Here is a 26,863-nt window from a genome sequence, read left to right on the forward strand (position 1 = left end):
AATTTTTAACCGCTCCTAAGCTAAAAGAAGCCCCCATCTCTTGCATTTGTTTTAACTTCAAAAATATCTTTGAAAAGAGCGAGTTTTTTTGGTATGGTTTATTTTTGACGTTTGTAATTTTTTAAACGATGTAAGTGCTAGTGATTATTTATTCGTGTTTTAGCGTTAGTTACGCAATCCATTGTTTGTGCGACGCTTTTTATAGATCGCCTTTCAGACACACGTGCGTTGAGATAAGAAAGCTGACATGTCACTTTTAAAATTGTTATATAACGTTTGTAAATGTGACAAGTCACGTTTTTTCCACGAGATCGCAAGTGATCACCCACAGCTGAAAGTAATCCCTTGAGAAATTAAAACAGTCCCTTGAGAAATTAAAAAAAATCCCTTGAGAGTTTACAAGAATGTGAAATTTTCCCTAACATAACTGTTATTCTCCTACTTTCGCTTGTAAGCAAGCAGAAAAGTCGAAAAAACGGATGACGTGACACGAGGTGACGTGACGCGAAACAAAAACGTGCCGTGGATGTTGTGTTGACTAAAACACGTCACAAGGCGAGCGTAATAATTTTTTATAACAGTTTAAGCGTAACTATATGTAGTTCATAGCGCGAATTCCGTATTTTATCACAAAAATATTTAAGTGTAACCTTTGATCCTTTTTAGCATTAAGTAAATTTGTTTTGTTAATATGTTTACTTTTCTGCCAGCACGTATAGCGTTATTTTTAGCAGCGAATAAAATTTGAGGGAGAGATGCGCGTTTCTGCACGACTCAAAAAGATCAAGAACGGATGACGTGACACGAAGATGATGTGACGCGAAACAAAAACGTGCATGAATGTTGTGTTCACTAAAACGCGTCTTTGAATGTTTTCTTACGTGAATGGGTCATTGATAGCCTATGCTCTGAGGCTTCGTTGAGCGAATTCTATTCTCTTTTATCACCAGAGGATAAGTGTAAATGATCCTCTTTCTATTTGTTTTGTGAAATTCTATTTAGTTCCCTGAAAGAGAGAGACCCTGGAACGAGGTTAAAAAATAATTTGTTTCTGATTGACATGTGCTGAATGCGTTTAAAGGACCTTTCTGTCAGCACGTTTCTCGTTTAATGATGAATTAATTGCGGTTTGATATCAGAATCCAGTGAGTGATCAAGTGAGTGTTCGAGTGAGAAAATGCGGCCCATAACATAACCTCATTACCATTCGGTAAAAATGAAATCAATTAAATACGTCTTATTTAATAGAATAATGCTGACTGTTGTGACGAGGCACGAAGTGCTGAAAGGAAAAATGGAGAGTCGTCTCTTCAGGGTTGGTCCAGGAGTTTTTACGCCCACTTGGCCGCCACTTTATTACGGTCATCAACTTCAACTTCAACTTTATTACTTCCAGAAACTGGGAACACCGGAACGCCGGAACGCCGGAATACTAAAACCAGGAACGCCGGAATACTGAAAACCGGAACGCATAAAAGAAACCCGGGACGTTCGATTACTAAAACCCGGAATGCACAAAAACAACCGGTACGTTGGAATTCTAAAACGGGATTAGTTAACTATTCAACACTCAGTTGATGTAATGAACGGACACTAGCGAGACACCTAATGACATATTTATACCACGTAACACTCTGTTTATGTAATGAATACTAAACAGCACTGCGGTTAGCCTAACTAGCGCTCCGGTGGTTAGCCTGAACAGCACTCCGGTTAGCCTAAATAGCGTTCGGTTAGCCTAACTAGCACTCCGGCTATAGCCTAAATAGCACTCCGGTTCTGGTTATCCTACTCTAGCTTGAGTTGCTTGCGGTTAGTTTTTATAATAGGGTTAGAATTTTCATCCAAAAAAAAATCGGGATTTTGGCAGCTGGTCGCCGGTGGCGGGTTTCAGTATTCCGAAGTTCCTAATTCCGGCGTTCCGGCGTTCCGGCGTTCCGTCGTTCCGTCGTTCCGGCGTTCCGGCCTTTAGTACTAGCCGCACGCTCTTGGTCGCACGTCTATTCGGTATTTAAATTTCCGTTTACGTATATTTCATTTACTCACTTTGTAGAGATATGGCTCCTCGATTTCTTTTTATTTTGTTCTTTTTAGCAGCTGTTTGTTACCAATGTAAATGCGCCATTGGAAAAAGGCTAGGAAAGTTCATCAAGCACCACGAACCTCTATACTACGATCCTTCTGAGTTGCACACAATTCATCGGAGAGCCGTTGAAAGTCGGTCGCATGGAAAGTTCGCGTTTTCTGCGTTTGGAAAATTTCACCAGCTAAATTTGCGGCCTGATAGAGAAATATTTACAGGAGATGCAAGAATTCTCTCTGGTGATGGAAAGCCTTTTCCATTTGATCGCAATGCCGTGGTACGAGGTAAAGTAGAGGGTCATCCAGGTTCCGACATTTACGGTGTTATTGACAAAGATGATGGATTCCATGGAAAGATATTGAGTGGAAGCGAAAACTATTACGTGGATCCGTCTTCTTGGTACTTTGATGAGAAGCAGGATTTTCCATCTGTCATCTACAAGGACGAAGACCTAGACGATCAGGATTTTGCTGATGTCAAGCAAAGAGTGCCCTCCGTTCCAATTCCAGAACGAACACGGCGTTCGCGCGCAGACCAAGACCGATCCCGCGCTCGAAGACAAACTCAAGCAGAACTTAGGAAAAGCGCCTGCACTCTCGGCCTCTACGCCGATAACTTTTTCACCAAATTGTACGGCAGCAAAACAAAAGCCATCTTCCAACTTGTCAAACAAGTGCAGGCGGCTCAGATTATCTACACGAACCAGTTCAATGAAACGAATTACTTCAGTCCATATGGAATAACATTCCGCGTCAAATCCGTCGTTGTCTTCGATGAAACCGATGACCCACTACCCAACAATCTTCCCGCCCAAGTAAAGGACAGTAATGTCGGTATAGACACATTATTAGATCTCTTCTCAAGTATCGACCACAGTGGTGTTTGTGAAGCCTTCTTGTTCACTGATCGCGATTTTGAGGGTGGGAATTTGGGTCTCGCTTGGATCGGAGACCCTGATGGCAGTGCGGCGGGCGGAATTTGCGACAAATTTGCCGATTATGGGGGAGGGAAAAAACGAAGTTACAATACTGGTGTTGTCACATTGAAGCTTTATGGACGACTCGTACCTCCGAGGGTTTCAGAAATAACGTTTGCACACGAGCTTGGGCATGGATTTGGCTCTCAGGTAAGCTTTTGTTTCATGTTTTCAGCTCATTCATCATATCCTGCATGCTGCGGAGCACGCAATGAATGAGGCCCTGTAAGGGGTATATTCCGACAGGCGACACGGCTCTGAATCGGCGACATGAAGGTGCTGAAATGACGACGAACGGCAAGAAAAGTGCCGTGAAATTACGACAACGATAAAAGTAATTAAGTAAACAAAAAAACTTGAAAGCGAGCGATATCAGACAAATCAGGTGGGAACAAGAAGTTTCGCGACGAAAGCGCGATAGAGTTTTCACTGAATGTTACACTTCAGCGTTCCCTTACTTCAGCGTTACCCACGGCTATCGCCTCGAGCAACTCTTACACTTCTCTCGTGCCTTCCAAACTTCAGGAAACTTCCCGCGTGCACGATAACTCGATAGTACAATCTAAGGAATGAACTAATTGTTAATAAGTCCGGAGAGTTAGAGTACAGGTAGATGAGCGTAAGGTTTTCCCAGTTCATAACAACTTGTTACAGTTACAAAAGAAACTAGACGTTTTGTTGCTGTTAAAATGTTTGCTTTATTTCTTGTATAAAGTAGGAGTCGCGAACTCTCAAATGATTTCAAGAACAGTACTATAAAATTAGTTTTAATCCGAGGGCATAATTAATAGCCATACGGTTTCCATAATTTTAAACTTGTTACAGTTACAGTTCAACTAAATGACGTTTTGTTGCCATAAAAATTTATGCTTCCATCTTTGTGTCGATAAAACATGTCCATGACTTTTTGTCCTAATACGGACACCCCGATAATACGGACACTTTGCCATGTCCCCTTGGTGTCCGTATGAACGTGGTTCCACTGTACCATAAAATTCAGTAAATAGCCACAATTTTACAATGCAATGAATTTTACAGTAAGAAGACTGTGACGTTAATTATGCATTTTTTCCTTCACTAGCATGATCCAGACACAGCGCAATGTTCCCCAGGAGGTGCTGAAGGAAACTACATCATGTCCGACAAAGCAACATCTGGCATCAAGCCTAACAATGACCGATTTTCCATCTGCAGTAAAGACAGCATCAAGAAAAATATCAATAGACATCGTTCTAAGGACAATGCCTGCTTTATCAGAGCTGACGAGCCAATATGTGGAAACAAGATTGTGGAAAGAGGTGAACAGTGCGACTGCGGAGACACAGAAACCTGTACTGAGGATTGTTGTGAACCGGCCAGTGCAGATCCGAGTAAGCCAAGAGTCAATCAGTGCAAACTGAAATCAGGAAAGATTTGCAGCCCAAGCCAAGGTTTGTAATTACTGTAGTGTCCTTTAATAAGGGCTCGAGACTAGTGGTAGCAAACTAGCCACAGGCTAGTAGAAATGCAGTTTTGGATCTCAATAGACCTTTTCACGTACGGTTTCTGACGAAATCTTGGTTGGGGGGGGGGGGGGGGGGACGGAAAACAAGGCAAAATTTACAATATCAACCTTTGGCCTGATTCAAATTTTTTTCATCTCGTTAAATTTCAGGACCATGCTGTAGTACCCAGTGTAATTATGAGAGACCAGCTATTTTATGTGCTGCTGCGACAGACTGCACTTTTAATAGGTTTTGCAGTGGCCACTCATTCAGCTGCAACACCCCAGAGACGAAGCCAAACGGGACTTCCTGTGATGGTGGACGGCGTCTATGCTATGCAGGACAATGTTCTACATCTGTTTGCTACAGTTATGGTCTGGAAGAGTGTTCATGTACAGCTCAGGAAGAACTTTGTGATCTGTGCTGTAAAGAGAAAGGGGGAGAGTGCATTTCAGCAAAGCGTTTGTCTCAGGTATGTAGCAGATGGCTAATAACTAACATGTTTCTGCTTAATGTTATACAGCACAGACAGGGCAACCAGACTATTAATTTCCAAACAAAGAGGGTTGCTCAGCAGTTTAAAATTTCTGGTCATCTCAGACCAAGACCATTCTGAGCAACGTGTCTGATTGATTAGATTTGTTCTTTTTTCAAATAATTATTTACATACTTTTTATCACTGTTTTGGCGTGAAATTATTTATTTTTTTAGCTTGACAATGATGCCAAGGTGGCACAGAAATGTCTGTCAGTCTTTACACTTGTATTTTATTGCTATCGAGAATGGTTAACTAGTGCAGAAGCTGGATTAAGAAGTCTGGGTTTGGAGGCCCGGCTAGGGTGATTATGTCGGCCTACTCTGGGACCCAAAATCGCCCAAAGTCTAGTCTATTTTCTGTAACAATGCTTTGTGGTGTACCATGATGATTCCCATGCATGTACATGTATACCACAACTGTACTTAGGTCGGTCACCTAAAATTGCCTAAAAGGTGACCTAAAATTGCCTTAAAGGTGACCTAAAACTGCCTAAAGTCGCTCAAAATCGCCCAAAGTCACCTAAAGTCGCCCAAGATCGCCTTAAATCGCCCCAAATCGCCCGTAATGTTGGACAACATAAGCTAAAATCACCTAAAGTCGCCTTAAGTCGCCCAAAGTTACGGCGACTTTGGGTCCCAGAGTAGGCCTTTATGTCGTGTTCTTGGGCAAGACTCTTTACTGTCACAGTGCCTTACTCCACCCAGTGTAGAAATGGGTACCAGCGAGTTGTTAAGGCAACCTGGCAGGATGGTGGTGAACCTGCGATGGACTAGCATCCCATCCAGGGGGAGTAGCAATACTCTTAGCCTCTTCATTCTATAGAAACTTGAGTCAAAGGGACAGTGTCACAAGAAATCTACTTAGTTTTCGTGTAAAATATTCTAGAATTTTGAGGACGCACTCTGCCTCATTGTTAAGCAAAATAACCTTTAAACAACAAAAGGTAGGCACAAAATCATTCACCAAGATGTACTGAAAAACCCCGCAATCAATGGGTCTCAATAGTTTTTAAGAAATGTTCTTCCAAGTAAAACTGTCAAACTTGAAAACGTTGGGTCGTCGTTCTCAAGTTTAAGGCAACTTCTTTCCAACCAGTCTGTACCTAAACCACGTTTTAACAATTTTCAGGACTTGTAAAGTATGTTTTAGCAAGGCCAGGCCACTATGATTGAGTGGATTTACAATTCATACCAACACCTTCATGGGATTTTCAAATTGCACTTAATCTTGGTAATACTACCCCTTTAAGTTCCAAGAGGTAAGAGCCAGTAGGTTAAAAGGCTTTATTTACCCTTTTACTCTCTAAACCCATAGCTGGATGATAAAGTGAAGTCTTTGAAGCTGGTCCCTGGGACACCTTGTGATAACTTGAATGGATACTGTGATGCATTTGCTGTTTGTCGCCGAGTTGACAAAGATGGCCCTCTACTGCGACTCAAGAAAAAGTCCTTCACTGAGCATAAGTTCTCTACTGTTGAAAGTAACAAAGCTGGGAACAAGAAAGTCAAACATGCTGCGCTGAGAAACCTTTTCATATTTGGACTAGCCCTTAGTGTTTTAGCAAGAGAAGGAGCTTACTTTTAAGCATTTCTTGTGTACTCTAAGCACCAGTTCGTAGAGTAAATCCCTCTGCGGGTAACTAAATTTACCACTGACTGGCCATGTCCTTGCAATGTCGCCGGCGTACCCACGATCCATAAGGACCAGCTCCCCATTTCTAAAAAAAAAAAGCAAGGACATTGGGTAGCAAAATGAACACCTGTCCTGAACAGAACTATTTTCAAATATAATGACTGGCCAGTTCTGGCAAGAGCATAACACCAATGAAAGTAATTGGGCCTTTTGCAACAAAATAAGCCATGCTGAGCCGCAAGTTAATAATAAAAATATTTATTTAATTATTAATCAGAGGCCTAATCTCAAAGAGGCCATTGAGATAAAACTCAGAAAACCTTTGTTAAATAGAGACAATGGTTTTGAATTAGCTCCAATTTATGACAGAATTTTAACTCCCCTGAGGCATTGAAATGTCTTCTTAACATTCATCTTAAAAAACACCACCTCAGTGACTGATGAAGTCTGGATGATATCAGACGAAATATTTCACGCTTTTAAATTTTATTTGCGCTCCGAGTTTGAAAACATTTTAAACCCTTTTAACTATGTATCCGGAGCAGGAAACCAATATTTTCAATTGTATTAATAATAAGTTATTCATATAGTGCTATTTCTATTGCTTTCCAATAGCGTTTTACAAGTTTTTATAATGTTATAAATAAAAATCTATATAAAAACGTTATAAATTATATATAAAAGAGAAAAGAACAATAACAGAGTGAAAGACTAAAAAGAATAAAAAGACTAGCAAGTTTCTGTAGTATATAATTAATTCTAAAAAAAGAATTAAAAATACCTAACTAAAAGCTCTTCTAAAAAGATATGCCTTAAGTTTGCGCTTAAACTCTAGTATGGTATATTATATCGCAAGCTCAAATATCAGAAGGTAAATAAAGCATTCCATAGTTGTGGCGTGGCTACAGCGAATGATTGAAAACCGTAGTTGCGCAAATTACTAGTGTGAGTGTTGCTACGCTCTGGATGTTCCACTACATTTGTGCAAAGTGCTTACATGGCCAGACTAGTCACATATATACACATTCTAAACCGCAGACAGTTTGTTATTGAGTTATTTTTTCAAAATAGCTCTTTAGTCGGCGCGATGGACCTGTAATCAGTGAAGTATGTGGGTTTGTCACACCAATCAGATTTCAGGTACTATCGGAACCAATCAAATTGTAGTTTATAAAGGGGAAGCAAACTGACGTAGTCAGCAATTTCGTTCGAAGTTTTTAGATTAGAAGGAGGCGGAATCGGTGAGTTGTGATTTAACCCTGGATTAAAAACGGTTTTCGTAACGCCCGCCTGCTTACAACGCACACGCCGTGAGCAAAAGGCCCAACAATAACTTGTTATTCGTCTTATTCGAGCGTACGTTTGGAGAGGCTAGCTTTCCTGACCGTAGTAAAAATAACATATAACATTTGCACAAAGCAGATTTGAAGAATAATGTTGTCATTACTTTTGCCGTCCGCTTTGCGAAGTTCGTTGGGAAATTGGAAAGTTTGTTATGAAGTTGCCAAATAGGTTGCGAGTTTGCGAATCGAATTGTGAGCTTCGATACAAAGTTCCCAACTTCGGCCTGAAATTAATAAAACCTTCTATAATTATGTTATCAAAAATGGCTTTGCTACGCTAAACTGTTGGACACAAATGTCATAAAAATAAAAAACTTTTATGTTCAGCGAGCCGTAAACATGTTGTCTCGAACAAATTAGTCTGTCGCGTCGCGTCGGCTTCGATTAAAATCAATAAACCATCCAGTTTCATCCGGTTTACAAACGCAGGAGACTTGAAATTGAAGACAGTGAAGATTATGCCTCACAGAAATCGTTAAATATGTGTTTTCATACAAAAAAGTTAAAATTTGACCAAATTTCTACCTGCATAAAATTTATTTATCGCCAAAACACTTGCGTGATCGCTGATGCGAAACGTTGTCTTGCACTTCAAGCTACTTCAACTTTCCTTGACAAGCTCTAAAATCTTCGAGTTCAGAAATCGCCATGACTTTCGAGCAACATGTCTTGTTTCTCCTCAACTACCAAAACTTCGAAAGTTCAGTCCGGCCGAAGTTGGGAACTTATCAAAGTTCGCAATTTGATTCGCAAACTCGCAACGTAATTGGCAACTTCATAACAAAGTTTCCAATTATCCAACAAACTTCGCAAAGCGGGCGGCCAAAGTAAACTGAAATCAACTGTAAAACATCTCGTTCAAATATTTAATGAACCGGTACAAGTATTAACTTTGCTGTTAAAAGCAACTACAATCGATAGCAAAAACAGAATAAGAGCGTGCCATTCCGTGACAGTTTGATATCTCAATTAGTTCTTGTTTGTTGAATAGAATTTAGGTTGTAAATGAAAGAAAATCTTTGTTGAACAGTTCTGACAGGAAACAGACTCCAGGTATACTGCGCTTTAAAGAACTTTCCCGAAGAAAGTGGTTTTTGATTTGATGCGTTTATTACTTCGTTTATTATAGTACTTTTCGTTCAATGTCTGTATGGAAACGTGGCTTTTTCGAGAAAAACAAGGGTATCGTGTTACGTTCGTTTTTAAAAAAACAAAGGTCTCATGTTACAAAAGTGAGATAAACAACAACAACATGTTTCAGTGTTTGGCAAAAATCCAAAAGTATTCCGTAACAAACAAAAGTAACACGTTACGGTTGCTACAAAGCTAGCAACAAAATAACCGCTTAAACAGAATAAGAACGTGCCATTTTGTGACATTTTGATAATTGAATTAGGTTTTGTTTTTCAATTAAATGACGAAAATTTACGTATTGAATAAAACAGTTCTGATGTATCAAAATGCACGTAAAATGCAGTTATTTTGTTTGCAAGCAAATTTTGTGCAAAAAAGTGACTCCGTGGGCCGCCATACACAAATGCCTCAACCCATGGCATAAACCATCCCAACAGGACAATCACCCAGTTTCACCCCAAGCCACCCCATAAATTGAAAAAATAACTCCTGCACGCTTAGCGTGCCTATGTTTTCTTTCCTCTCCAGAATGCCCTTTTTGGCCTAGTCACTGCCTCACAAAACAGTGGGATAGTTAAATCAAGCTAATGTAAGCAAGAAAGCTGTGCTACATGGCACAGAATACTTGATCTAGTCAAAATAAGATAACACAGCCTATTTGTGCATACCCCCCCTGCTGTTGTCAATATGTATACATTCATATGCTTTTCATTTCCTGAATGTCAGTCATGAAAATGCACTTTTTCAGAGAAGCTTTTATTTTATTGTATATGTAGTAGGTACCAGTAGAAGACCACTACTCCAACTACGATCTTGAATAGGGTTTATTAATTGGTGGGATAGCTCCTCCGAAAGGTGATCGTTCGATTACAGAACATAAACTCACACTGACGCGATAATTAACAACAACATTTGTGACTATGAACCTAAGTTCTGGTTGAAACATAAGACGGCTAGGCTAAACTCACGCAAGCACATGTAATTATAAATGTGCTGACAGATACAAAAGGCTCATACATTTAATACTAATCTTGATATCAAGGCAACACTGTAATGCAAGGTAACACTGTAACATGTTCTCCTACATATGCATTCACGTTTGTATTGTTAATTGTATTGAATGATATTGTTGTTCATAAACTGTTCAATGCTTGAAGTTGAGAGATAAATAAACAAATTAAAGGAATTGTATGTTCTTAAATTATCATCATCGCCCAATCAAAACATTTTTTGTGATCCAATATTTATGTAATGAAGAGTGTTGGCCAATGGGTCCACTAACCACCACCGGAGGATAAGCAAGTCTCTCAGCTCCACCCATTCCACATTTTTAAATTGCCATTAAGGTTTGACACTTGAAACACAGACGTTTGACGTCATGTGAAAACATGTTTTTAGCACGTGCGTTCTCGGGTAGATGCAATCAACGATAACTACTGATTGTAATGAACAACCTAGCCAATTGGGGAGGCAACTTCCCAGGATCTCTCAGACTTCTACCATTCTCTTTGGAAAAGAGGTCAGGGCTGGGCTGAGAATAGGAGAAGCCCATTCTCTTCCTTTCCCTTCTCTCATTTATTGCTCTTGTAAAGGGCTATTCCTTTCAATGTCCACAGCCGATTCGATAGTCATTATTGCCAGTTATCTCCCTTCCTCAGGCCCCACAGTAGCCTGAATTTCAGACATCCCTCTGTGCTCGCCTGCTTGCCAGAAGAGACGTCTGAACACATTTGGGCCTAATGCCGTCCGGTGACGTCACTACACTTTGGTTTTAATTCATGCAGAAAAGTTTCTGTCGAGGCTATGAAATTGTGAAAGAAAAATCGCTTCAATAAAGGATTACAGGGTATAAAATTGTTTTAATAGTAAACTATTGAAAACTTGAGACAAATGAATGAGATTTTAATCGACTGCAGGCTATATTTTTTTACGGAACCGATTTAATCTGAACTGATTTGCTTTATCTAGCGATCAAAATATAATATGTTACGCAACGGACAAATACAACACACTCGTGAGTACTTAAATGAATCAATTTTGATGGTTACAGAGGCATCAAGAAACGGAATTCAATACAAAAATATCCTACTTGACCATGGGCACTGAGTTCAGAAGTTACTGGCTCATCAAGGCTGCAGGACATAAGCGTCGAGCGGCTTTGTTGACAATTAAAACAAGATTACATATAAATTTGGCAAAACACTGCATGTCGAAGCAACGAATGCTGCCAACTTAAAACCTACCGATCTCCATTACTATTCTTCATCCGTAGGTAAACTAATAAAGTAATAAACTCAAGGTAAATGACTAATAAATTCATTTCTGGGAAGGTGAACCCTTTCGAACTCTTTCCAAACGTTTTCAAATTACAATCCTCGCGCGGTAAAATTCAGTCATAATTTCACATAATTATGCAAATAATTTTTAAATCAACCAATCAAAATCACTACCCGGTTTTCGGGTAGCGATGTCACCGGACGGCATTAGGCCCAAATGTGTTCAGACGTCTCTTCTGGTGAGCAGGCGAGCACAGAGGGATGTCTGAAATTCAGGCTAGCCCCACAGATGATACTTTCTAAAAGGGCTTTAAAAGTCGTCTGAGAGCAGCTTCTAGGAAGGGGGGTCCTTTTTTGTTGTCTATGGAAGGGTGTATTTATAATATGGAAAGGCCCCTTAGGCTATAGATTTTAATTTCTTTGCTTTAGCAACCTTTGAGATAATAGCTACATAACGATGATATGATGAATCTGTTGTAGTTGAAAATGATTTTGAGGTCAAAATGATTTCCAACTTCGTTTTATATTATTAAGGATTAATTACAGTAATAAATCTGTAATAAAGTCAACATAAAACAATTCTCCCTGTCATATTTCTTTCAAACTAACCTTATGTTCGTGAATTCGTCTTCAAAACAAGAGTTAGTTTTGGTATTCACCTTACCTGACCTTACCCGCCATTATTTTGATATTTTTCCAGGGCCCGCTCTTTCCATACGATCGTGACTTCGTGAATGCTCGGAAATGTGCCGAAAGGTAACGGCCAATATCCGAAGTACTCCCAAACTATAGCGCGAAAGCGTGACTGCCGCGTCCCTTTGATCAAATTGATGGGTGGGAGTCTATTTCAGTTACTCACTTGGCATTTGTAGAGCCATGGCTCCCCGATTTCTTTTTATTCTTTTCTTTTTAGCGGCTGTTTACTACCAATGTGAATGCACCACTGGAAAACGGCTAGGAAAGTTTATCAAGCACTATGAACCTCTATACTACGATCCTTCTGAGTTGCACACAATTCATCGGAGAGCCGTTGAAAGTCGGTCGCATGGAAAGTTCGCGTTTTCCGCGTTTGGGAAATTTCACCAGCTAAATTTGCGGCCTGATAGAGAGATATTTACAGCAGATGCAAGAATTCTCTCTGGCAATGGAAAGCCTTTCCCATTTGATCGCGATGCCGTGGTACGAGGTAAAGTAGAAGGTCATCCAAGTTCCGATGTGTACGGTGTTATTGACAAAGATGATGGATTCCATGGAAAGATATTGAGTGGAAGCGAGAACTATTATGTGGATCCGTCTTCTTGGTACTTTGATGAGAAGCAGGATTTTCCATCTGTGATCTACAAGGACGAAGATCTGGAATACGACCACAATTTTGCCGATATCAAGCAAAGAGTGCCCTCCGTTTCAATTCCAGAACGAACGCGGCGATCGCTCGCAGACCAAGACCGATCCCGCGCTCGTAGACAAACTGGAGGAGAACTTGTGAAAAGCGCCTGCACTCTCGGCCTCTACGCCGATAACTTTTTCACCAAATTGTACGGCAGCAAAACGAAAGCCATTTTCCAACTTGTCAAACAAGTGCAGGCGGCTCAGATTATCTACATGAACCAGTTCAACGACACGAATTACTTCAAACCACACGGAATAACATTCCGCGTCAAATCCATCGTTGTCTTCGATGAAACCGATGACCCACTACCCAACAATCTTCCCGCTCAAGTAAAGGACAGTAATGTCGGTATAGACACATTATTAGATCTCTTCTCAAGTATCGACCACAGTGGTGTTTGTGAAGCCTTCTTGTTCACTGATCGCGATTTTGAGGGTGGGATTTTGGGTCTCGCTTGGATCGGAGATCCTAAAGGCAGTGCGGCGGGCGGAATTTGCGACAAATTTGCCGATTATGGTGGAGGGAAAAAACGAAGTTACAATACTGGTGTTGTGACATTGAAGCTTTATGGACGATTTACACCTCCAAGAGTCTCAGAAATAACGTTTGCACACGAGCTTGGGCATGGATTTGGCTCTCAGGTAAGCTTTTGTTTCATGTTTTTGGAATGTAAAGTGTCATGCATAAGAATACTTTTGTGAATAATTTAGAATTTTCTACTCAGATCTCTCTTTGTGCATTTAGTACAAGCGTAAAAGCACCTTAGTTTATGCAGGCTAAGTTTTAACCTCAGACTTCATTAATGCAAACGGATTTAATATTTTTTATAGCGGCTTAAAGTTGCATGATAAAATACAGAGTTCAAATAACAAAACAAAGTGACACACCTTTCTCATGGTTGACATTTTACTTGTTTACAATTTGCCACGCGATGACAACGCTAAATATTAACTTATTTTGAAAGTTTTTGGCAATATAACAAGCAGGAATTGGCAAATACATGTGGAAAGCAAAATGTGGTTATATTTTCTAATAAAAGTATCACGCACAGTAGGCTATCCAGATTTTATCATGTTCATGTGCACAAAAATTAATAGTTCTGTATATAAGCTTTGTAAATACTTTAGACTTATTGAATAAGTGGGAGGGTCCATCGAAAAAATATTTGTTTTGTGATTGTAGCGGTTAAGTGTAGAGAACTGATTTGCCTTTGAACATTACAACCAAGTACTATTGAAAATATATATTTTCAGACTGAATTTTTCCAACTGGTCCAACATATCTCAGACATGCTTACAATATTTGATTTGGTCGGCAAGTTGTTAAAATGTGGTCACTATAAGCAGTCCATGTTGTCCCTTCCACAAAAACAGTTGCAGTGACGCCTGTTTTCTCTTGGAACAGCAGCAGAAATATGCTTTGGTCTGATAAAAAAAAATGTATGCATAAATTTTGTTTATTGCAAAATTATGCTACAAATACAGCCAAACTCTAGACGCACCAGAGCAGCTTGTAGTAAACCACTGTCCAAAACCAAATAAGGCAGAAGGTTCTCGGTCGTAACATCTTTTTACAAGTCTTATTGTGAACGTTGTTTTGTATTTCACTAAGCCAGTGTCAGAAATAATTATTTCAAAAAATTTGTCAAGCCAACTCCTGACTGAAATTTTAGTCTTTTTCACTGTCATTTTCCAAGCTTACAATTTTTGCAAATTATGTACAGTTACATTTATTTGCTGTTTGACTGGGTATTAAACAGTTACAAATTGCCTAATTCTTTTGGTATACCATGATAGTGTTGTGAATAAATTACATAATGACATCATCCATCAGATATCCATAAGATATTGGCACATGGGAAGTGGCTGTGTGATATTGTTCACATCAGCCATTATTCAAAACTTAAGGCTATGTGACATGGAATGTTTTCCAACCTTTTTAGGTGTGATTTCACTTTTGAAGTGAAATCAGTTTTTCTCACTTGAATTATAAAGTAACAAAGATATTAAGTTTTACAACTCAGATATACATTATACATTTTATATCAAAATTAAATACAGTCAAACAGAAGAGAAATGTATACCTGCCAACTTTTTCTGGGTCAAAGGAGTGAGATTTTTTCCTGAAAGTGGCAGGATTTTCAAAGACGATACGACCATGTCCGAAGTTTTCCCAAGACATCCGAAGTTATCCCGATCCCAGTGTGTTGACATGTTTTTCTAAACTGACCTCGTTTCCATTGCTTTTTTGTCAAAACTCTGAGATTTCAGGGAAAGTATCATTATTTACTCATTTAAGATGGAGTTTTCGTTTATTCTCACATTGGTTTCAGTTAACATATTTTTGGAAAGCGTGTCGATCCACTAGGTGTGCATAATTGGTTTGTTAATGTGAGTTGGCATGAGATCAAAGTTTTTAACTTGCAGGCGTGAGACTCACACCTTAGGCATGAGAGTTGGCAGGTATAGAAATGTAAATGAATGGTTCATCAGTACCCAATATTTCATATAACAGCCAGCAAAAAAGCCTTAAGGTCAACAGGGCTGCAGATTAGAGCCAGCAGCTGGTGATCTTTCCCATTTACTCCGCAAGTTTTTGCTGGCTACAACAGTCATCAACTCAAGAAAGATGCCAGGAAATGCAATTTTCGGCATTCAAGATTTCCCGGGGGAACCTGCCCCCAGACCCCCTAGTAGTAGAAGGCAAAAGCCCATTGCATTGGTCCTCTGAACTCAAAACTGTCTACTTTTCTGAACCTCCGGCTTGCTTTAAAACTTAATAAAATGGTAGGGTAAGGAAAATCTCAAGATAACAGTTGAGTAAGATAGGCCAATGAGAACTTTATTATTTGTTTTTCATATATTGTAACAAATTTGCTTGCCCCTATTATAGTAAAAACAATTAAATGAGGTGGGGGCAAGGGTTAAAATGAAATAAAAGGTTTTTTACACTTTAATACAAAAGAGAAAAAGAGATATAAACCTTTGTTTAATTAACTAATTAATTAATTAGGTGCTAACTTTTAATGATAAAGATAAAATAACTTGTTTGTAATCTGAATATTTGGCATGCAACAACACCAAGTTGCGGGCAAGTCATGTAATCATGTAATCCAATGTAACATTTGTCTAGACTTGGTTCATCTGTTGAAGTTAATAACCTCCATTCCCTGGCACAGATTTAATCTAAAGTACTGATCATTGTTGTAATTATATTTGATTACTGCTTTGCAATGAGGGTAGAGTTTAAAAATTATACATTTTTCTTTTACTAGCATGATCCAGACACAGAGCAATGTTCCCCAGGAGGCGCTGAAGGAAACTACATCATGTTCGACAAAGCAACATCTGGCATTGAACCAAACAATGACCAATTTTCTGTCTGCAGCAAAGACAGCATCAAGCAAAACATCAATAGACATCGTTCTAAGGACAATGACTGCTTTATTAGAGCTGACGAGCCAATATGTGGAAACAAGATTGTGGAAAAAGGTGAACAGTGTGACTGCGGAGACACAGAAACCTGTACTGAGGATTGCTGTGAATCGGCCAGTACAGATCCTAGTAAGCCAAAAGCCAATCAGTGCAAACTGAAACCAGGAAAGATTTGCAGCCCAAGCCAAGGTTTGTAATTTTGGTGTGTCCTTAAAGTGAATATTGCCACAATGATACAATCCATGATGTCCACACATTTACATTGTATATTGTGGTTTTTCTTTTTATGACGCAATTGTCGATATTGAAACAGTATCATCCTCCTCATCATCATTAGTTCCACTTTGGTTTGCTCGCGGTTAGTTCCACTCTGGTCTTTTGTTGGTTACGTTTCGTTTCGTTTCGGTGGTTTCATCATTTCGTGTTTTTGTAACTGCCGAAATAAACGAAGCGAAATGAAACGAAACCTAACCAACAAATGAAAGCTAACTGTAAGCAAACCTGAGTGAAAGGTAACCGCAGCAAGCTGGAGTGGAACTAACCCCAAGCAAACCGGAGTGAAAGCTATTGTTCATTTCGGGTTTTAGTATATGCCGCTAAAATACCGTCAAATTCCTGAAAAATTCTGATAAAATTCCGGGGTGTTCCGTGGTGTTCCAGGTGTTCTGGGGTATTCCGTGGTGTTCCAGGGTGTTCCGTGGTGTTGCGGTGTTCCTGGTTTTAGTACATGCCCTGCAGGGTTACCCCCAGCAGTAAACTTGCCAGTACCCATTTACACCTGGGTGGAGAGAGGCACTACAAGAGTCAAGTGTCTTGCCCAGGAACACGGCAGTGACACTGGCCAGGGCTTGAGCCTGGACTGCTGGAGAGCCCAGCGCCCAGAGCCCAGCGCACTAACTATTAAGGGCGCACTAACCTCCATTCTTGTTGTTCAATGCAATGGAAACTAGGATAACCTTCGGCAAGAGGGGACACTGGCCTGATGCATACTTATTCTACTTACCTTGTTTAATTTCAGGTCCATGTTGTGGTACCCAGTGTAATTATGAGGGACCAGCTGTGTTATGTGCTGCTGCGACAGACTGCACTAAAAATACAACTTGCAGTGGCCACTCATTCAGCTGCGACACACCAGAGGCTAAGCCAAACGGGACTTCTTGTGATGGAGGACGGCGTCTATGCTATGCAGGACAATGTTCTACATCTGTTTGCTACAGTTATGGTCTGGAAGAGTGTTCATGTACAGCCGAGGAAGAACTTTGTGATCTGTGCTGTAAAGAGAAAGGGGGAGTGTGCACTTCAGCAAAGAGTTTGTCTCAGGTATGAAGTAGATGGCTAAAAATACTCTTATTGTTACTTATTTTCACAGGAAAATTTTGCAAGATTAATTTCGCATGGAAATTTTGTCAAAACCAGATTTTCAGTGTTCTCACCAGGCCGCAGCCTTGCGGGATTCCCGTACAAAAAAATGAGATGGCGCACTACAAGCCAAAAAGACGAAGGAGCAAGATACGAGTCAAACAGATTTTTGAATGATAGTTGAGTAGCTTTGATGGTCAATCGAACACCCCAGCTTGTTTCTAAATCAAATGAATAAAAAACACTTTTATTATTAAATTTACTGTCTTTAGCTTTGTTGGTCACAAGTATGTAGCTGAAATTTGGCGCAAGCATCGTTATTGAATCATAAACATCTTGGCCGCCATATTGGATCAGTTTGGTACTTCATGTAACAGACCATTTAGAGTGCAGGCTCAGGTTATTCGTACCATGTGATTTTTGTTGACATAACACAGTTGATACACATGGTACAGCAGAGCACGACAGCATGGGAATTTTTTAGAGCATAATTTAAAAATTTTACAAGGATTCATTTTCTAATCTTGAGAGGGATTTTAGCCTTCAAAATAACCTTAAAAAAAAATTGTCAGAGGTCAGAGAAATAGACTTGTAGTGCTCAGAGAGGTTGGACACACTCATAGTAATTACAGCCCAAGGACCACCATTACAAGAGTTATTCCCATTTAAACATGCATTGATGATTGGAAGGCAGAGAAATCACAAACTTTTTAAAGGATTTTTTTCACATCATCCATGAACTGCGAGTAACTTGTCCCCCTAATGTTCTTATAGGGCCCCTATTTTTCAGCAGAGAGGGCCCTGGGACTCCCCAAGGCAATATTCCTGGTGAGAACACTGGATTTTGTGAAAATGCTAATTCCCGTCAAGGGGTAATCTCACAAAAGGCGCTTTTTATTTCCTTAAAAAATTGCTATGCCAGTATAAAATCTTCTGACTGGTAGACAGATGAAACAGAGGACCGGTAGTTTTGAGCAATGTGTCTGATTTTTGCACACAGCTTGTTTAATGTTATTCTTTTTCAAATAATTATTAAGACATGTACACCTTTCATCACTCTTTTGGCATAAATTTACTTTTTGTGTATATTAAGTAACCATTTTTTTTAGCTTGACAATGATGCCAAGTTGGCACAGAAATGTTCGTCAAGTTTTATACTTGTATATTATACCTAATTGTGTATTGAGAATGGTTAGTGCACTAGACTCCAGATTGAACGATCTGGGTTTGGAGCTGACAGAAGGCTGAAGCATTTACCTGCGATCTATAGACTAGCATCCCATCCAGGGAGGAGTAGCAATACTCCTAGCCACTTTATGTTACAGAAACCAGGGTTAAGTGCCGAGAGCTTTGAGCCAGTTGGGCTTAAAAGGCTTTAACTTACCCTTTTACTCTCTAAACCCTTAGCTGGACGATGAACAGCAGTCTTTGAAGCTGGTTCCTGGGTCACCTTGTGATAACTTGAATGGATACTGTGATGTGTTTGCTGTTTGTCGCCGAGTTGACATGGCTGGCCCTCTATTGCGACTCAAGCAACAGTTCTTCACCGTTGAAGGTAACAGAAAGATGTGCAATTTTACTTCTTAAAATAATAAGTTAAGTAATCAGTTAAATAATAAGCTTGTCTTACTTGCCTCACCTCACTTGTAATTCACATAATTTTTGCTCTGCTTCTATGTAAATAGAATGTGTAGCTCTATGTGCATTTAATGTACCGGTAACTAAATAATGTATCAAGAAAGCCTGAAATGTCAGTAAAGTTGTACATGGAAAATGTAAATATTTAAACAATAGAGTGTTTCTGTCGAGGAACTATCAGTCTGATAGTTGCCCCTTGGAAATTTGATGTTCTTAAAACAAATATTAGCCCTCGAAGCTACGCTTCTTGGGCTAATATGCTAGTTTTAAGAACATCAAATTTCCAAGGGGCAACTATCAGACCGATAGTTTCGAGACAGAAACACTCTTAACTATTGTTTTTATTGTTTACCACTTATTTTTTTTCCGCGCGCACATATAAAAACGAGCATTGTGAATTTATTTTTTTACTTTTGAGGATAAAAAACTTAATAGAAAGCTGAAATTTAGCAAACGAAACAATGCAGTGAATTTGGTTGGGTTTTTTTGCAGGCATGCTTGTTTACAAAGAAAGTCACGGGCGGGCACTATCGATCCGGGCCTTTTTATTTCGGTGGGCACTTATGTTATAGTGGTCATGCACTTAGCTTCGAGATAGCTGGTTTTCAGACATGCACTCAAACAAAAGAAAATCTTGAAATAAGTATAATGTGGTTATCCCAACTGGAGGAGGCAGACCAGTTGACTAAAAGAGTGACTATGGATTGAACTCGGAACATCTGCAAATAATCCAGCTAGTGGCAGGGTGGAGGGCTTGAACCTGGAACCTCTGGATTATTAGACCAGTGCGCTTAACCACCAGCATGCGCCCACAATACCAGCTAATGAAAGATAAATGGGACATCTACTCTAACATCAATGTTTGGTCATACAAATGTACTTGTAATGCCAAGTCGCAGAACACCTTCCAAACAGCAGGGAACTCCTACTGCCAGTGATTTGATGGTATTCTTGACATTTTCAACAGGCCTCAAGGAAACAGTAAAGAAGTACTGGTGGGCCATCATGCTTGGTACAATTGCATTTGCTGTCTTTGTTGGCCTTCTCGTCTTTTTGTGCTCACGGTACACCCCAAGCAGCAATCCTCATAAAGAGGCCAAGAAACCTGCCAAGACACTCCCAGGTCGCAAGAAGAGAAATCCCCCACAGCGCCCAGGGCAACAGGGTATAGAAATGGAGCCACGTGCTTGAAACATGTAGTGTAATAGTAATTTACTAGCCAGTGAAAGATAACATTGAAAGGTGCCTTTTGAAAATAGATTTCGGAAAGGCAATACAAGCCTACTTGAAATTGTGGCCCATACATGCATACAGTAAGCATAATGAGTGACAACGTGCAGACCTCTATGAAATATATTTGCAAGTGGTCCCTCTATTTTCTCATGAATCATCAAACAAGAAGCAAAAACGTGAGACATCAAAATTGGTCGCAAATCACTCCATCATTCACGTGTCCGTATAATGATGTTTGCTTCGCATGTTGCTTTTATTATTTGAGAGAGTGTCAGTTGTAAGCGTAGCAAGCAACTCGTGTTCTGTATCACACCCTACTCTTTTGGGTCTCGTATAATATAGGTGTGATCCAGTTGAGAGTAACGCCATTTTCGTTTTGAAATTTCTTCGTTAGAGCGGTTTTCAATTGAGTGTCGTAAAACTAAAATAAAGTAATCGTTTTGACCAATCAAAAAAGACACAGACAATCCAGTGAACCAATCAAAATCGAAGTAAATACATGGAGCCGGCGCGAAACGCGGGAAAACGTGTGTGAGCGACCCGTGATTGGTTTTGGTTTCACTTCTGATTGGTTAAGAAAGTGGCGCAAGGTTTTTTAAACCAATCACCAAAGCAAATGCGAATTACTTTCGACTCTCAAGTGAAAATCGCTCTATATCAGTTGTATATGATTTGGTATTGGACCTCGAGGTCAAGTTTGTATTTATGAAGTAGCAATAATTGCAATTTATACAGTTTTGGCATTTGCCAATAAGGAACATGAGCTATGATGTAGTATATTTTTATCAATAGAAGGTGCTATGTCCAAAAAAACGTTTGGGATAAACCTACCACAACAAATAAACAAGAAAAAATATTGTCTTTAGACAGTATTGGTCATCACCCTTCTGTGGCTTTGAAATACTATTTAATTTACAAAGGAGGTAATTAACAGTAATTTTTTCCATGAAATCAATGTGAATTTAAAGTTTATTGTTTAAACACGTTTTTAGAGTATAAAGTCCATACGTGAAAAGCGAGCATTTGTAAAAGCGACTAGCCCAAATGAAAGAGTTCTTTGTAGAAATCTTGCTTCATCCTGTTCAAAGTCGTTTCGAAACTCGCTGATTTTCAAGAACGTAAATAGAAACATGACGAGATCATCACACATTCAGCAGTGATGGTTTAATTGTGGAAAAGTTCTTTAACCCATCTTTGTAAGAATTGCTTTCGCCTTTTATTATTCGTTGGAGTACGTCATTTAGATAAAAATTCATCTCAAAAGTCACGAGCACAATTCCGTTTTGTAATTTTTTTTGCAATAAACTCATTGTTCAGACATTTGAGTATGTTTGTCTAACGATGTAAACTAATTAGTCAAACAAAGTCTACTCAACTAAGATAACATCGCTTTGATAGTGAAATAGCTTAATTTATTTTTCGTGGATAGTGGTAAGGTAAAAACACGTTTGTAACTTCTCTATGGGAAAAGGAAAAAAAATAGTTTTGTAGCAAAAAAGACAAGTGTCTTTGTAGTGGTAAACGGTTTATAATGTTAGTGCACTGTGTCTGTAATAAAGATAAAATTGTAATTTGGTTTTGTTTGGTTCACCATGATTCGTGCAATGCGAGAAATCCCCTTAGGGAGGACATAGAGGGGGGGGGGGGGAAGAATGGGGGCCGAGAAATGGACGAGACAAAAGAAGCAAAAAATGGCGAGGGCAACAAAAAGGAGAGGAAGCACCCCCCCCCCCACCCCCTCCAAGAAAAGAAGGTCCGTCCCTTACAGTGAAACACGTGCCACAGGGCGACGGAAGGCTTTTTAGACTCAAACGACATCAACTTAAATGCAAAACCAAAGGAAACACACAATTAGTTTGGATAATTATTGACAAAAAAAAAACAGCATGGGCTCCTGCCATAAACCAATCAAAACTCGAAGAGAGAGGGAATTGTGAAAAGGGGGAGAACTCAGTCATGACTGGTCAGTTTGGTTTTCTAACCTGATTGGCTGAGCGAGCATTTGCCTGATTGGTTGACTGATGTAAGAACCTGTGAAAAAAACTACTCTCATATTGTTTTTGCTGAAACTACATACCCTGTTCGCCTTCCCTCGAGAGTTGGCGGCTGTTCCCAGGCTAACATAGCCTGTTCCAGGCGTTCGGTTAGTTTTGGAGCAGCGCAGACAGCGGGATTAGTGCGAACTGAAGAAAGGCCAGTGAAAAATGGCGAGGTGTTTAGGGCTCGCTTCCTTCCCCGCACCCCTCCCCCTTTTTTTCGCTCGCCGCTTACAGCCGCTATCTGAACGCCTGGAACAGGCTAAGGCTAACAATACAAGCACCCTAGTTGCTGAAGATCGGGTTAACAGTTTCCCAATCATTTCTATGTATACAGGGTTACCTGAAAATTGCCTAAAATAATGCCTGCAGAAATGCTAGCAGTCCTTGACTACTCTTGACAGAGGGTAGTAAAAGGGCGTTGTGATTCGTGACCCCGTGATCGGTCCTTTTTATTTCCCGTGAAAAGTGAAATGGCTATATTTTTTAACTGGTGAATCGTGATTTCCATAGTAGCCGAGGACCGTGCACGTGATTTTCCAAAAACGTAAACTCCCCCACCCCTCCCCTCCGCCCTCTTTACGACCCTCTTGACCAACTGGTTGATCATGTAGACCTTTCACGCACCACAGTTTCTCAGGCTCTCGAATCTTGTAACGGTACGAGCAGAGCACGGGGAGGTGCTTTGGGAAAGTAAAATAGAAAAAGCTTTAAAACATGATGTGCAAATGCAGGCGAAGTAGGTATTAATGTGGCAACACAAATATGTTTTAATCTATCAACTTGAATTAGCACTTTTCAGGCCTGTTTAATAACTAGTGAAAGTGACGACATCCAACCAATCATTTACGGCTATTTGTATTATCACTTTAAGCACACTTTAAAAGTCATTAAAGGAAACTTGAAACGCGTCACAAGTAAACACTCGGATCTCGGCAGCCAAACGCAACTCAATTTGCATGAATTCTTTTCCCTGTTGACCGGCTTGGCGAACTCGAAGCTGTTTGCCTACACTCAGAACGTTAAACAACCGTAACGGCGAACTAAACACCAAAAGCAATGGCGTCTTTACAGCGTCCAAAAGTAGTGAAGCGTTTAAGCTGGCAAGATATGTCTCCCGCGAGCCCGAGAATTCACTTAACAAGACGAATCGTTCAGCTACAAGGTAACAAAGCGTCTGCTGACATTCTTGAACAAGCAAAACAGATATGTAACGATTATGTGGAAGCTAAACTAGAGCGCGAAGGTATAAAGAATCGTGGTTTATCTTTCGCGTTTTCAACGCAGCAGAGCAGCGGCGAAACGGCCGAGAAGGCCTGTAAAATATCAAGCCGCGTACGGGAGGTCGGAGAACTCCTGGAGCTTTGCTATCCTCGACTATACACCGATATCTCCAGCCGTGTTAATGTTCCCTTCAGCAGCGAAAACGCCGTTCACGAGGTCTTTAATAACGTTTCGTCGGAAATCTTGAGCGATGGATTGAACTGGGCGAGAATCGTTGCTTTGTACACTTTCGCCGGGGCGCTAGCCGCCGAGTGCTGCAGAGAGGGTCGCAATTCTTTCGTGCTTGATATTGGGAACTGGATGTATGAATTTGCTGCTTTGTACATGGTGGATTGGATCAAAAGTAAAGGCGGATGGGTAAGAAAAATCAGTCAGTCTTAGCAATTTAAAACTCGATATTCTAGAATTTTAATAAATGTATTTTAAAATTGAATGCCGCGAAACTCAATAAGCTCTTTTAAGTTTACAAACGGAAACTGAACGTCACGACACAAATTCCTATACTCATACACTTATTTTACTCGGATTAAAAAAATGTATTGGTTTCAGTTCAAACCATGCAAATTATTAGTTATATCAATGCGTCTTTAAATTAAATTTGCTTGATGTAAAAGTGTTTCTTTGATGCCATTTTGTGATTATTGTTTCATAGAGTGGAACGCGCATATTAAAGAAAGGCACTTGTTAAAAGCCGTTTGTTTGCCGAATGACTCTGTTTGTATTGTCCCGTCTGAAGGATTTGCTTACAATTGCATAAACATTCATGCATTTAAGTCTTGACCCAAACTTTCGTTGTATATATATGCAAATCCATTCAAGTTGAAAACTCTTTCAGTTTCGTAACTAAATTAAATAGTTTATTATATTAATGCATTCGCTTCTAGCTGCATGGTCACTAAAGATGATGTTCGTATAAACCCGGTTAACAAATAACGTAGCATTGTGGCCTCTAATATTCTACTCTTTTATAAAAGAGAATTAGTGAAAAGCCGTAGAAAGGACCATAGGGTCTTATTTTACGCAAATAACATTCGCGGTTGCATGCATCAAGACTAATGTTCCGCAATCTTGTCACTTTGTTGACGTCATCATTGGTAACTCGAACGTGTTTATTCCAATCATCGCGTATGTAAAAGTTAATCACCCATCATTAATATGCGAGGAAGATCATGCGTGCATGAGAAACTATATCAGGGTCAAATTAAAACGGCAGCCGTCTTGTTATTTTGTTATTTGGCTCATTCAGCGATAGACATTCGGCTGTGGTAAAACGGTTCTACGTCAAGGATGACGCACATTGAAGAGACTGAAAAATTAAGTTAGTCTAAACTGTTTTTTTTTTTTTTCAAGTGTGACCTACGTAATCCGCCTTAATTTTCCTCCATCTTAGCTATCTTTGTTCTTTGTTCTCTTTTTTATTACCACTTTTGATGTTTTTCTTCCTCAGAAAAGAAAAGAAGTGATTATTCTTAGTGAATAATACTTTAAACTTCGTTTCGACATAAAGCAAAGTTAGTCAGCGCCTTAAGGTGGATTTCCACTGTCGCGTTTTTGTTTACGCACGTTAACGCGCGTAAAAATTATAAACGTACGTAAAATGAAATTTTACGCGCGCGATTACGTGCGTCGAATTTACGTTGTCCAATTTCCAATGCCACGTTTTTTTCCAGGTATTTACGCACGTGACGCGCACGTTTACGCATGTAGCGATTTGGGGGGTTTTGAAAAAGTTGAACCGAGTTCAACTTTTTTCGCGGCTGTCTGCGGTTACGCAACGATTTACCCAATCATACTTTTGGATTTCGTCACATGACACCACACCACTTACCATGTGGAAAACCATTTTGTTTTAAATCGCCCATCGATTTACTTGGGAAACATTCAGATGTAGAAACAATTCTCATCGAGAAAGTCTTAACATTTCAAGAAATAATCTCTAGAACTGGCTACAGAACCAAATTACACGAACGCAGCAGTGAAAGAAAACGCAGGTCACTTAGCCTTTGACCCGGAATCCGGGAAGGTCGCCTCGAATCTTCTTTTACTTGATGGTGTCTTTCGGAAGTATTTATAAAATGCCTCTTGGTCATATTCACGCATTTCTTTTTCTAGCGTGTGGTACAAAGTGTTTTCATGGCAGCCATGTTGGAAGAGTCAAACAACAAGATATTTGCATAAAAATGTTAATGATTTTTTCCCAAAGGAAAAACAACTTATTGTTTCACTTCTCCAATATGGCCGACAATCACGCACTCTATTCACCAACTTGATAATTCAGTATGGCGGGCATTTACGCACGTTCAACGCGCGTAAAAAGGAAACGCTTTTTATTACTTTTTACGCGACAGTGGAAATTTGCCTACGTTTCTTTTTTTACGCACGTTTTACGTACGTAAATATTTACGCGTCAGTGGAAATCCACCTTTAAGGATATCAAACTGACCAAAAACAATCAGCTGTGGCCGGTCCCGAAGGTGTCCGTCTTAGAGAGAGTTGACTGTATATATATTTGTTTTCTCTTACAGGAAGATCTGCTACAATCCTTCCCGTGTGTTACGACAGCCGGTTGGGGATATCCGTTTGATTCCGAGGGTAGCCGATGGTACAGTTATCTCTTTGCGACTGTGAGGGACTGGTGTGGAACAGCTTTTGAGTTCCTGGAATATTGTTATAAGGCTTATATGGATAGGGTGCGAAAAATGAGTACTGCCTCTCGAAAAAATAAGCAAATAAAGACAAACAGAAACTCGCAGTTGTAAGGCTTGGAAACAGGCAAGTTTCCATTTGAACAGAAACATAGCATCGATACTGTGCAGAAATTTTCCTTGTGTACTCGTTTCAGTTGATCTCAAGCCCAGAAAGAACGACCAGAAACCGTCGAAGGACTTATTTTTATTGAGAAAGAAAAAAAATCATCAGTTTGCAGCTCGTCTTACCTAAAACGGAAGCAATGCGCAAAGTTAAGGCGTTTTTCTCCCTTTCGGCTTCTCAATTTTCATTCTTCATTTCGACACGTACTGAAC

The 26,863-nt window shown here is 39.8% G+C and overlaps 3 protein-coding genes and 1 long non-coding RNA gene across 5 annotated transcripts; 3 read left to right on the plus strand and 1 right to left on the minus strand.

Annotated features, from left to right (window-relative positions):
• Positions 1-2,015: 2,015 nt before the first annotated feature.
• Positions 2,016-6,665, plus strand: LOC144667417 (disintegrin and metalloproteinase domain-containing protein 10-like). The gene is made up of 4 exons (XM_078528816.1): positions 2,016-3,209; positions 4,141-4,489; positions 4,714-5,015; positions 6,396-6,665. Exons 1-4 carry the CDS (start codon positions 2,058-2,060, stop codon positions 6,663-6,665), a joined length of 2,073 nt encoding a protein of 690 aa, XP_078384942.1. The 5' UTR covers positions 2,016-2,057.
• On the minus strand, positions 4,485-12,151 carry LOC144628582 (uncharacterized). Of its 2 annotated transcripts, XR_013566272.1 has the most exons (4): positions 12,076-12,151; positions 6,660-6,798; positions 6,373-6,570; positions 4,485-4,966 (listed from the first exon to the last, which is right to left on the minus strand). It is a non-coding gene; the product is annotated as an uncharacterized LOC144628582 (long non-coding RNA). The 2 variants fall into 2 exon arrangements; XR_013566271.1 differs by having other exon boundaries at positions 6,373-6,798.
• Positions 12,152-12,277: 126 nt separating this feature from the next.
• LOC144667406 (disintegrin and metalloproteinase domain-containing protein 10-like) lies at positions 12,278-22,091 on the plus strand. Its single transcript, XM_078528806.1, has 5 exons — positions 12,278-13,497; positions 16,131-16,479; positions 17,309-17,610; positions 19,057-19,204; positions 20,255-22,091. Exons 1-5 carry the CDS (start codon positions 12,343-12,345, stop codon positions 20,476-20,478), a joined length of 2,178 nt encoding a protein of 725 aa, XP_078384932.1. The 5' UTR covers positions 12,278-12,342; the 3' UTR covers positions 20,479-22,091.
• Positions 22,092-23,440: 1,349 nt separating this feature from the next.
• LOC144628353 (bcl-2-related ovarian killer protein homolog B-like) lies at positions 23,441-26,687 on the plus strand. The gene is made up of 2 exons (XM_078486457.1): positions 23,441-24,197; positions 26,366-26,687. The coding sequence occupies exons 1-2, from the start codon at positions 23,616-23,618 to the stop codon at positions 26,597-26,599; spliced, it is 816 nt and encodes a 271-aa protein (XP_078342583.1). The 5' UTR covers positions 23,441-23,615; the 3' UTR covers positions 26,600-26,687.
• The last annotated feature ends 176 nt before the right edge of the window (positions 26,688-26,863 follow it).

This window comes from Oculina patagonica, chromosome 1, assembly GCF_052425735.1.
Source record: "Oculina patagonica isolate OP01 chromosome 1, crgOcupat, whole genome shotgun sequence".
NCBI classification, from domain to species: Eukaryota; Metazoa; Cnidaria; class Anthozoa; order Scleractinia; family Oculinidae; genus Oculina; species Oculina patagonica.